Source organism: Hemiscyllium ocellatum, chromosome 11, assembly GCF_020745735.1.
Source record: "Hemiscyllium ocellatum isolate sHemOce1 chromosome 11, sHemOce1.pat.X.cur, whole genome shotgun sequence".
Classification (NCBI taxonomy): domain Eukaryota; kingdom Metazoa; phylum Chordata; class Chondrichthyes; order Orectolobiformes; family Hemiscylliidae; genus Hemiscyllium; species Hemiscyllium ocellatum.
This window is the reverse complement of record NC_083411.1, coordinates 22534874-22547772: the sequence shown is the minus strand read 5'-3', so window position 1 is coordinate 22547772 and position 12899 is coordinate 22534874. Positions and strand designations below refer to the sequence as shown.

General features: G+C 39.6%; 1 protein-coding gene across 3 annotated transcripts in view; it reads right to left on the bottom strand.

Annotated features, from left to right (window-relative positions):
- The window catches only part of LOC132820129 (cytokine receptor common subunit gamma-like), a 60928-nt gene that overhangs the window by 33950 nt on the left and 14079 nt on the right, over positions 1–12899 (bottom strand). For all 3 annotated transcript variants that reach the window (XM_060832063.1, XM_060832065.1, XM_060832064.1), the window contains exon 2: positions 5437–5524. In XM_060832063.1, coding sequence (XP_060688046.1) covers positions 5437–5524 — 88 coding nt within the window. The remainder of the gene's footprint in view (positions 1–5436; positions 5525–12899) is intronic.

The following is a 12899-nucleotide window of genomic DNA, read 5'->3' as shown; positions in this document are numbered from 1 at the left end:
CAGGATGGAAGGAAACAGGGGTCACCCCTCAAGCAGTGGGTTTCAGGCTCATTCTCTGACTATTGATGAACCCCAAATGTACATACTCCCTCTTGGTAGCCCTTCCTGTCAACTCCATTGGCTTTGAACTTCCTCAAATTCTCACCCAATCCTTCGATCTAAATCTTCCTTTCTCCCTAATTTACTCTCCCAGCCTTAGGCATATCGTACAAAGTAGAGCTGGAGTAGGCCACTTGGAGCTTCGAGCCTGCACTGCTATTCATGTGGTCCATATGATCATGGCTGATCATCCAAATCAATAGCTTGTTTCTGCTGTTCCTCCTTTGATCCTTTCGCCCCAGGTGTTGAATTCAACTCCTTAAAATCAAACCCTGCTTTCTGAGGCTCACCACTCTCTGGGTGAAAGGATTTCTCTTCATCTCAGTCCAAATTGGTTTACCCTGCATCTTTAATTTGTGACTCCTGGTCCTGGAGTTCCTTATCATCAGGACCATCCTTCCTTAATCAACGCTGTCTAATTCTATTTATAGATTTCTAAGGAATCCTGCCTCATATTGAGTAAACAATCCAAATGTAGTGGTTCCAGGGTGTAGCTGACTGTTAATGACGCCACCACTGCCCTTGTATTTCCCTTTAATACTCTAATATTTCCTCTCTTACATATTGAGCTGCCCCATCTCTTCACAATTGCAATCCCCTTCGTCTCCAACCTCCTCAAGTTAAAATCCCCAGGTTCCCTCCCGCAGTACTGGATAACCCTCTGAACCTTTAGTGGACAGACCCTCAAGATTAACTGTGGCCTATCCCATTGAGTGGGTTAGAAAGATGGCCCCAAACAATAAGTGACCAGACCCCTTGCTGATATCAGAGTCGAGCGTGTGTTGCTGGAAAAGCACAGTAGGTCAGGCAGTATCTGAGGAGCAGAGGAATCGATGTTTCGGGCAAAAGCCCATCATCAGGACAAAGCCTCATTCCCAATGAAAGGCTTTTGACTGAAACATTGATTCTCCTGCTCCTCGGATGCTGCCTGACCTGCTGTGCTTTTCCAGCACTTCACTGTCGACTCTGATCTCCAGCATCTTCAGTCCTCACTTTCTCCTGGCTGATACCTGTACAGCTTTTAACACTGTTCTTGTGAACGCCCCAAACTGGTCACATTGGAATTACAGGTTTGCCCACTACCTGGACTGCTGAGGTACAGATCCCCCAACTTTAAACTGCCGTGAGTGGTTGACAGACTGTGTCAAAGCCCCTGGACTAATAGTAGAGGCAGCCCTTGATTTAATGTGCAGCGACTCCCTACCTGAAGAATGTGTCCTTCGCTGGGACACTCCTTAAGACTTCTGCTTAAAGCACCTACAGTGCATTTGGCACACATGCAGCTGGCACATAGTCTAGGTGTTGAGACTGATGTAGCACGGTGCCATACAGCAACTTGTCCACCTCCCAACTGACCACTGCTGACTAACATGACAAACTGCCTGGGCTGATGCCTACACTAAAAGGCAAGGCAACACAGGAGTACTGGGAGCCTGTTAGCTCTGGTTGAGGGGACAAAACCCAGAAAGGCAAGGCAGATATGTTGTCATCATATGTTTGCAAAGTAAACAAACAAATGAGAATCTCCGAATGTGGACCTGACCTTAAGCTAGGTGCCCATCCCTGTAGGGAGTGTCCTTACAACAGCCTGCCAACAAAAAGTACTAGTGAGCTTCAAAGTAGGTAGTGAAGTACAGAAACAGGGCAATGGAGTGCCATGATGATACAGCAAGGCTTGTGTCTATCAGATGCCAATGTCTATGGATGTGGGGTGTATGCAGCCTCTGTCTATTGTCTCTGCCCTGAGATATTGATACTGGTTGTCCAAAACGGAGCTCCTTTGGAGCAAGTGACGAGCTGGAGTTGCCAGATACCTATTCTGACTTTCATGTTGGGAATTCTTGGCGAATATATTAATGCATATCAATGTGACAAGATAAACAATAATGAGGGTATTAATTAAAGATAGTAGGCCTTTCACCATTCACTAATGGAAATCTCATCTTGTCCTTAAACACTTGAATGAAAAGTGGGACTTTATAACCTTGATGTCAGGATGCTCTATGCTGGAACTCTCACCTGGTTTTTCCAACTTTCTCGCTGTGAGCTACGTCATTCCAGGGCTGGAAAGATTCCACCACACATGTCTAAGCAAACAACCTATTTTATTGTTGTGAAGATCTTCATCAGGCCACTTCTGAGTTTTCTATTTTTCTAGGAAGAGATATCCAAACCTCACTTCTAACATGCCCACTGACACTCAGTAGCAGCAGTGTTTCTGATCTATAAGATGTATGGCAAAAATGCACTCAGGTTCCTTAGACAGGACCTTCTAAACCCACAATGACTATCATCTAGAAGGACAAGGGCAGTAAATTTGCAGGATCGCCATCACTGAAGAGCCCCTCCAAGTCACACCTTCCTGACTCACATTGCCCTTTCTTCTGTGTTGCTGGGTCAAAACCTTCAGAATTCCCTCCCGCACAGCATGTACCTTCTCCAAATACACTGAAACAATTCAAGAGGCAGCTCACTCTCACTTTCCCAAGAGCAATTCAGGGTAAGCAATAAATTCCTGCCCAGACAGAGAATTAATCCAAAAGAAACATAATTCTAAAAAATATTAAAGATTCTAAAAAAAATTTTAAATTCTAAAAAATATTTATACTATCCATAGTGTAAAACATGAGGGCTGCATTTTGTGGCATATAACTTATTTAATATTTCATATATGGACAAAGTTGGATACCAGAATAAATAAATGAAAATTAATCAGTTTTTGTACTATTTTCTAAAATAAACATTTAAAAAAAGACTGACCATTATAAATCAAATGGCTGCATCATTCAACTGAAAGATTATTTCTGTGATTACAATATAAAACATAATTCTTTAATTCCTGAGAATGCAGAATTCAATTAGACTTTAAATTTGTAAAATATTGGTATCAAAAGATGCCTTTTCACATAATGTAAGAGATTCTGAATTGTGGGCTTTTAAGACTAATGAGGATTTTAATTGTAAATCATGAATCACCGGTTGTGATTGTTTAAAATTTGTGAAATAATAATTTTTACATTGGCATTGTGTCAGTTTAGTCCAATGTACTGGTTTTAATATATTAGTTCAACTTAGATTGAGAGTTGAACTAAACATTTCCTATTAATTATTTCCATAATTATATCAAGGGCTATTGACATTTTGCATATTCAGTTTGTTTCAAAACTCTTTCCAACTTTTGACATTAAAAAGGTTTCAAATCTGAATCTCTTAGTTCAGTTTATGTTGAGTAATGTTGAGTGGGATTGAATGCTCACTGCTCTGACATCATGAAGATTTCTTACTTAAGCAATATTGAAGTTGCTTACTTAGCTCAATATAGAGAGAGCTATAGTCTGCAACAAACCTATGTTTTAATTGACCTTATAATATTTGTTGGGGTAATTCACAGGGACCTTTATTCTTCACCTGTAGCAAAAGACCTTTATTCTTCACCTGAGCCACAATGTTATTTTCCAAACTGTCAACAGTATAGGTACATAATCCTTTATCGGAAACGCTCGGGACCAACTGGTTTTTAGAATTCGGATTTTTTTGAATTTTGGAGTAAGTGACAGTTTGACGGTGAAATGTTTAAAAATCTTACTGAACAGCAGACTCACTGTGAGTAGTATGGGCCCTGAGACAGAACTGAGGCCTGCCAGTGCTGGGCCATGCCCACCCATGTCACATCTGAGTGACAGGCATCGAGTGGGTGTGGAGTTGGGTTAACTGTTTCCACGCCAAACAACCTTGTTAATGAGAAAAAAAACTTCATGAAAATACCTTCAGATTTTGGAGCTTTTTGGATTTCGGGATTTGGGATAAAGGGTTGTCTATCTGTACTATATACTTTTACAGAAACAGGACATTTGGCCCAATTGGTATATGCCAATGTCATACTACACAAAACCATGCTGTCTCCTTACATCTAGCTCTCATAAAGTATATTTTCCTTCTTCCCTTCCTTATGTACATAGCTAGCTTTCCCACAAAACCACCTTCACTCTTTGCCTTTAGCCTAAGTAGTAGAATGTTTTATTTTCTAACTATTCTCTGGATTAAAAAAAAACTCTTGAATTTCTTGTGGAATTTGTGGGTGTTTTTGTTATATTTATGGTTTGGACTTCTCCACAAAAAGAAACAGCTTCTCAAGGGCTAATCAATCAAAATGTTTCATCATCTTAGGCTTTGTTATCAAGTCATCTTTCACTCCAGCCTAGCCCTGTATATTAAAACTGGTGGCTGCAGAGTTGAGGTTTGCTGCATACGTAGTGCATGTATTGGGTTTGATTTGGGATTTGACAGGACAGAGTACCAAGTGAAGTGTAAATTTATCACCTTCAGTAAGAAGAATGGAAAAGTAAATACATTGCATGCAAGTTAATGTGCAGGTTCAGAAAGAGAAATGTGTTATTCTTATTGTAAGGCTGGCGATGAAGTTTAGCAGAGGGGTATGCATAATGCTGGAATATAAGAGTAAATAAATTAACTAAGTAGGAATTTGGTACAACCCCATGTGCAGTGCTGATATAATTTTGCTCTTTTTATCTAAGGAAAGATGCAATACTTAAAAAGGGTGCAACAAAATACTAGCAGATGAATTCCTGAGATGAGTTAGAGAAATTGAATAAAATGAGACATTATTTTTGAAAATGCAACATGTAATCATTGAAATGTATAAACCTTTCAGAAGGGTCAGTACTGAGATGCTGCTTTCTTCCCAACTGGGGAGTTTACAACTGGAGAATATTGTCTCACAATAATGGATTAGAGCTAAAGCATCTTAATTCAGAGAATCTTTAGAATTCCTGCTTAGAAGGCTATTGATGCTTAGTCAATGGGTATATTTAAGACTGAGACTCAAATCAGGGAATCAAAGAATACAGGATGTGGAATAGGGCAGGCAAATTGAATTTATATTGAATTTTAATCATGCTCTCATTGAGTGGTGGTGCAGGCCTAAGGAGCTGAATGCTCTACTTTCACACTATTTGTCAATATTTTAATTGTGATCTTCTGCTGATGTTATCTTTATTTATTAGAATAAGTATTACTTGATGATTAATGACCAGGAAGGAGCCATAAACCCCCACCTTCTACCCTCTTTATTCCCTAACTGAGATCAGTTCATTGAACACTGAGCAGAGTTGTAGCCTGAGATTATTACTTCCCCACACACTTCAGTATCCCAAATGGGTAGTGTATTTGCACGTCAAGTTCTTGGAAAAACTTTCCTTCCTTGTTGTATGTAACAACATTCATGGGATCTGTGGCTGTGATGTACTTCTGAATCAAGTTCTCTCAGAACAAGTACACAATAACCTGCAAACCCCTTCACCCAATCAGCAAACTCACCAATAAAACAGAGTGTGGTTTGGTTTTCCTTCAGTATGCTTCCATCTACACTCCATATATTCGTCATTGTAGACAATGCAATTTACATCTAAAATGAAAGCAGAGCATACATTAACAAACTGAGTCCAAATATCTCAAATTCAGTCAAATATAATTTTAACTACAAACTAATATCCTAGAATATTTTGATTCTTCTCACATCCTGCATTGGACTAAAGTGCAAAAATTTAACAGTTTGGTCTGATTTGCAATACTACATAACTCAGTTCCTCAAATGTTGCATTTCCAGATGGGGTGCCTAAAAGAGTTAAGCTCCTGGTCTAAAAATGTTGAACTGGCTTTCCTCAGTTATTCACCCATCCCTTTGGTTGGTCACAATAAGGTTAATTGTTAGTGAAACGGGAACAACTGCTCATTGCGGCCATTGTAGAGGATGTCATCAATAGCATTGACATTCTTGGCTTTGTATATTGATTGAAACTCTCTTGTCCTGATTTCTATAGGCAATGGCTGACTGGTAGCAGTTGGAATGAAACAGAATCATTTCCGTTTCTCTTTTGTCTTTTGTCATTTTTCTTTTCTCTTTACCTGCCATGCAGGAGCGTTTAAGTGGATGTTGTCAGAGTTATGCATACTAGTTCATCAGACACTAACAAACATAGAAAGGTTGAAGCTCACTTTTAACCTCCCTTCTTGTGTATTCTTGAAAGGGGGTAAACACAACTATGTCTCATGTATAGATTGTTAACATAATGGTCAAAAAGAAGACACAATCTGAGATACTTATAGAAAATCACAAATTGAACTTATAAAGCATGTATTGGATTTGATTTGGGATTTGACAGGACAGAGTACCAAGTGAAGTGTAAATTTATCACCTTCGGGAAGAAGAATGGAAAAGTAAATACATTGCATGCAAGTTAATGTGAAGGTTCAGAAAGAGAAACGTGTTATTCTTATTGTAAGGCTGGTGGTGAAGTTTAGCAGAGGGGTATGCATAATGCTGGAATATAAGAGTAAATAAATTAACTAAATAGGAGTTTGGTACAACCCCATGTGCAGTGCTGATATAATTTTGCTCTTTTTATCTCCCTTCATTGACACCTCATCAGGTGTGACATTCCAAAGCCACTCTCTCCAGGCAGGATGGAGTTTCAATCAATATACAAAGCCAAGAATGGCATAATTGATTTCAAATACCAATGTCAGTGCTATTAGTGACATCCTCTACAATGAACAACTATTCACATTTCACAAACAATGAATTCATATGGACAGGCAGGAGGCTGGAAGAACACAACACGCAAGGCAGTATCAGGAGGTTGAGAAGTCGACGTTTCGGGTGTAACCCTTCTTCAGGACCTGAAACATTGATTTCTCCATCTCCTGATGCTGCCGGGCTTGCTGTGCTCCTCCAGCGTCCTACCTGTCTCTTTTGGATTCCAGCTTTTGCAATTTTATTGTCTCTAACCGAATCCATATGTGCAGTCAAGTTATGGCTATATGTTGGTTAAAGAAGTACATTTAGTTAAAATTCAAGATGTCCACAGATATTCTATGGTTATGATTTGTGATCATGGCACACATTAGTTCACTGCAGTTCAAAATATGTGGAGTAATCTCAAGGAGAGCATAAAATGAATCCTTTGCTTCTTTGATTTGTTTATTCATTAGCAATATTAAGCAATTTGTTTAGCTGATAAACATTAATTGTATGATTTTATAATTCTGTTAGGATTCATTATCAAGCCCCTCTTCTCTTCTTGTTCACTAAATCTTATGAAATCACCAACATCAAAATATTTCACAGATATCTTTTTGGAATTCTTAAAATAATTCCATAAATCATCATGAATAAATATTGGCACATTCCACAGGGAACTTTCTAATGTCCTGAATTGTTTGTCAGGCCCTTTCTTTCTATTAACTTCTCATTATTATTTTGCCTTTCCAATGTTTAAAACAATTTTCCTGAAAATGCAAGTCGTCCATTATCTATAAATATTTCCAGATTTGATTGCTTTTCTTGTTTGCTCGTTTCAAATTTGGTATCATCTTGCAGGAATAGGACGTGACTGTTCTTCTGGCTTTTTCTACAAAAGAAGTTCACAAGTTATACTGAATGTAGTCTTTATGAATACTCTGATCAAGCTGCCAGTGTGTTGCTGGTTCTGAGGAAGTAAAAAATGAGGTCTGCAGATGCTGGAGATCACAGCTGCAAATGTGTTGCTGGTCAAAGCACAGCAGGCCAGGCAGCATCTCAGGAATAGAGAATTCGACGTTTCGAGCATAAGCCCTTCATCAGGAATGAAGGGCTTATGCCCGAAACGTCGAATTCTCTATTCCTGAGATGCTGCCTGGCCTGCTGTGCTTTGACCAGCAACACATTTGCAGCGGTTCTGAGGAAGGTCCACTCGACCAAGATTTGTTACTCTGATTTCTCTCCACAAATGCTGTTAGCATCTGCTGAGATTTTCTCGCAACTTCTGCTTTTGTACCTGTTTGTTGAATGCATGAAAGTACATCCAAGGTTGGACTCATTCAGATGGTACCTGAGTTCTCCAATTTGTGCTAAGTTAAATGCTGACAATGAACTTAGAATTCTTTTAAAAACCTATAAACATAACAGTGCATTATAGATTAATTCTTGGCTCAAGAAAAAAAGTGCAAGAGGTGCAAGTGGGACATTGAGACCAATAGAAGCAGGATGGGTTAAATCTTGGCAGGACTGACACCAGGTTTCTTAGGGGTTAGGGTTTATGAGGGAATGTGGGGTGCGTGGAGCCTTTACAAGTATTATTGGGACGATTTAAACTAGAATGTTATGGGAATGAGAACCTGAGCAAGAAGGTAGAAGGAAGAGAAACAAATATAGAAACAAAAAGACAGGAAAGTTTAAAAAAAATGTCGAAAGCAAAATAAATAAGAGTGAAAAATACAAGAGACCCTCGTGCAAAATGAAGCTAAAATGACTGACAAGTTTAAAAAGACTAGTCTAAGACTTTGTGTTTTATTGTGCAGAACATTTACAGTAAGGTAGATGAGTTATCAGTGTAAACAGTTATGATATAGTTGCAATTACTGAGTTATGGCTACAAGATCACCAAGGATAGGAACTGAATATTTATTATTGAAGAAGGACAGACAAAAAGGGAAAGGAAATGGGGTGACATTGTTAGTATAGGAACGCTCACTACAACAGTGAAGAAGGATATTGCATCAAAAAATCATGGGGTGCAATCTATATAACTGGAGATAAAACCATCACGGGGCAGAAAACATGTTGGGAATTATCTCTTGACCCCCATCCAGTAGCAGAGATGTAAAAAGATGCATTAAGCAAGAAACCAGAGATCCATGCAAAAGGATGCAATTGTAATCCAAGATGATTTTAATTTACATACATATCAGAAAAACCAAACTTGCAATGGTATTGAGAAGGACGATTTCCTGGAGTGTGAATGTTTTGCATTTTAGATCAATATATTGAGGAGCCAACCAGACAACAAACTATTCTAGGTTGTATATAGTGCTACAAGAAATCTTGCTGTTCAGGGTGTCTTAAGAAGAGCAACCATAATATGATAGAATTCTTCATTAAGGTGGAAAGTGAAGTAGTTGAATCTGAAACTAGGATCCTGAATCTAAATAAAGGGAAGTATAACGGTATGAGATGTGAATTGGTAAGAATGGATTGGAGAACCAATGGTCCTTATTTAAAGATTGCACATATTAATTATAACAATTATTTATTTCTGTTCAATACAAAAATAAAAGAGGAAAGGTGGCTCAACCATGGCTTACAAAATAGATTAGGGATAGTATTAGATCCAAAAAGATACAGAAAATTGGCAGATAAAGCAGCAATCCGGAAGATTGGGAGCATTTTAGAATTTTAGACAAGGGGACATAAATTTTGATCAAGGGGGTAAATGAAGTGTCAGAGTAAAATTGAAACTGACTGCAAAAGCTTCTGTATGTATGTGAAAAGAAAAAGAAAAAGTCAAGGCAAATGTAGGTTCCTTACAATCAGAAGCCAGGGAAATTATCATGGGGAAGAACGAACTGAACACATATTTTGGTTCTGACTTTGCAGAAAGGGCACAAATAGCCTCCCAGGAATGATGGCCATGAATCCATTGCCGATTGTTGGAAAACTCCATCTGCTTCACACTGATCCTTTAGGAAAGGAAACTGCCATCCTTACCTGATCTGGCCTTCATGTAAAGCCAGATCCACAACAATGTGGTTGCCTAAGACCATAAGACATAGGAGTGAAAGTAAGGCCATTCAGCCCATCGAGTCCACTCCACCTCTTAACTGTCCTTTGGGCAATGAGGGATGGTCAATAAATGCTGCCCTGGACAACAATGCCTTCATCCTGTGAATGAATATTTTAAAAATGCAATATTTCCAAGTTTCCCGATGACAAGGGTGAAGTCATGAGTTACAAAAAATATGCAAGGAGCCTTCAATATAATTCAGGTAAATTGAATGAGTGGGCAAATACATGGCAGTACAACAAAATGTTGTAAGGATAAATGTGATGTTATATACTTCAATATGAAAAACAGAACAAAGAGTATTATTTAAGTAGATATATTGGGAAATGTGGCTGTACAGCAGGAGCAACAAGCATTTAGGAAGATGACTAATATATTGGCCTTCATTCCAAGAGGGTTTGAGTTCAGAAGTAGGGGTGTCTTACTGCAGTTATGCAGAGGGCTTGTTAAACAGGTGAGATAATGCCCGGAGTATCCAGTTTTGGTCTCCCTACCAGAAAAAAGATATACTTGACATAGAGAGAGTGCAGCAGGGATTCATTAGTTTGATACTGGGAATGGCAGGACTGTCTGTGAGGAAAGATTAGTTTGACTGAACTAGTATTTGCTAGAAGTTAGGAGAATGAGAGGATATCTGATTGAAATGTACACAATTGCTGGACAGATTAGATGCTGGGAGGATATTTTCCCTAACTGGGGAGTCTTGAACCAGGGGACACAATCTCAGGAAATGGGGTTGATCATTTAAGATAGGAATGAACAAGAATTCTTCACTCAAAGAGTAGAGAAGCTGTGGAATTTTCTTCTAGAGAAGCCAGCTGAGGCCAGGTCATTGAAAATATTCAAGAAAGAGATAGATACATTTTTTCAGATTTTGAAAGCCATCAAGAAGTGTATAGAGAAAATGGACACATAGCATTAAAATAAAAGGTCAGTCCTGATCATATTGAATGACGGAGCAGACTCAAAGGGCTGAATGGCCTACTCTCACTCCTGGTTTCTATGATTGCTGCGATGTTAATTTTTACGTTGTAGGTTGGGGAGGACCATGTTTTTCCCCATTCTTATACAATGATTCCTACTTGGGGATGTGCATTGGGTAAACGTGGGTTCACACATTGCCATACAGACAATGCTGAGCATGGAGCCACAGTACAGCATGATCCAACTGTGCTTGGGGGAGAGACAGCAAGAGAAAATAGGAAAGCAAATTTGTATCACAGGGAGAGAACAGATTAAATAAAGTGTGAATCAAATTATAAGCATGTTTAAACTGGAGAATGGTTGTTATGTGATCATTCTACTTTTAAGCAATTTGAAAATTTATAGTTAAGAAAAGATAAAACAAAATTACAATTTAAACAAAGTTGGTATATTAAACACCGAGAATGATTCTTTCTGTGCTATTGTGAAGGTTTATGGTTTTCTAATTGTGGTAATTTCAACTAAGATAGTTTTCTTTTAAACTTAGAAAACCATATATTTATAAAACCACATAAAAATTGGAGCCTACTCACTGGGGAATATTTGAAAAACTCTCTTACAGATGGTGAACAAAAATACCCCCTGGTTGTTACCAAATGTGTCACGAAAATTTCCGTTGAATTGACTGTAAGATTGCAATCTCATATCAGATCTTCTGGTGTAATAACGGCAAATGAATACTATTACAGGAAAAATATAGTATACAGCTGAATCATACAAAAAAGTTAATTTATTAACCTGTGCTCAACGTAAAAAGCTCAAATGAAAATGTAGAAATGAATTTATATTAACTCTAGCATGGTTATGGTAGGGGATTTTAACATTCCAAACGTAGACTGGGACTGCCATAGTGTTAAGGGTTTAAATGGAGAGGAATTTCTTAAGTGCAATTTTCTGATTCAGTATGTGGATGTACCTACTCGGGAAGGTGCAAAACTTGACCTACTCTTGGGAAATAAGGCAGGGCAGGTGACTGAGGTGTCAGTGAGGGAGCACTTTGGGGCCAGCAGCCATAATTCTATTAGTTTTAAAATAGTGATGGAAAAGGATAGACAAATCTAAAAGATGAAGTTCTAAATTGGAGGAAGGCCAATTTTGACAATATTGGGCCCCAACTATGCTTGTCTCTTTGTTGGCTACATATCTTCTGTAGTTACACCAGCACCACTCCCCACCTCTTCCTCCACTACATTGGACGTTGAGCAGGACGTTGAGCAGTTCATCAACTTCATCAACACATTCCACACCAACCTTAAATTCACCTGGACCATTTCTGACACCTCCCTCCCCTTCCTGGACCTCTCCATCTCCATCAATGACGACCAACTCAACACTGACATTTTTTACAAACCCACAGCTACCTGGATTACATCTCTACCCATCATACCTCCTGCAAAAATGCTATCCTGTATTCCCAATTCCTCCGCCGTATCTGCTCCCAGGAGAATCAGTTCCACCACAGAATACACCAGATGGCCTCCTTCTTTAAAGACTGTAATTTCCCTTCCCACGTGGTTGAAGCTGCCCTCCAACGCATCTCATCCACGTCCCGCACCTCCGCCCTCAAACCCCACCCCTCCAACCGCAACAAGGACAGAACCCCCTGGTTCTCATCTTCCACTCTACCAACCTCCGCATAAATCGCATCATCCGCTGACATTTCTGTCACAAACGGACCCCACCGCTTTCCGCAAAGACCATTCCCTCCTTGACTACCTGGTCAGGTCCACGCCCCCGCCCTCCCCCCCCCCCACCCCCAACACCCTCCTGTCCTAGCACCTTCCCCTACCACTGCAGGAATTGCAAAACCTGTGCCCACACCATCCCCCTCACCTCCACCCAAGGCGCCAAAGAAGCCTTCCACATCCATCAAAATTTCACCTGCAGTTTCACCAATGTCATTTATTGTATCCATTGCTTCCGATGCAGTCTCCTTTACACTGGGGAGACTGGACGTCTTCTCACACAGCGCTTTAGGGAACATCTCTGGGAGACCTGCACCAATCAACCCCACTGCCCTGTGGCCGAACATTTCAATTCCCCATCCCATTCTGCCAAGGATATGCAGGTCCTGGGCCTCCTCCATCGCCACTCCCTCACCGCCCTACGCCTGGAGGAAGAATGCCTCATCGTCTGCCTCAGAACACTTCAACCCCATTGCATCAATGTGGACTTCACCAGTTTCCTCATTTCCCC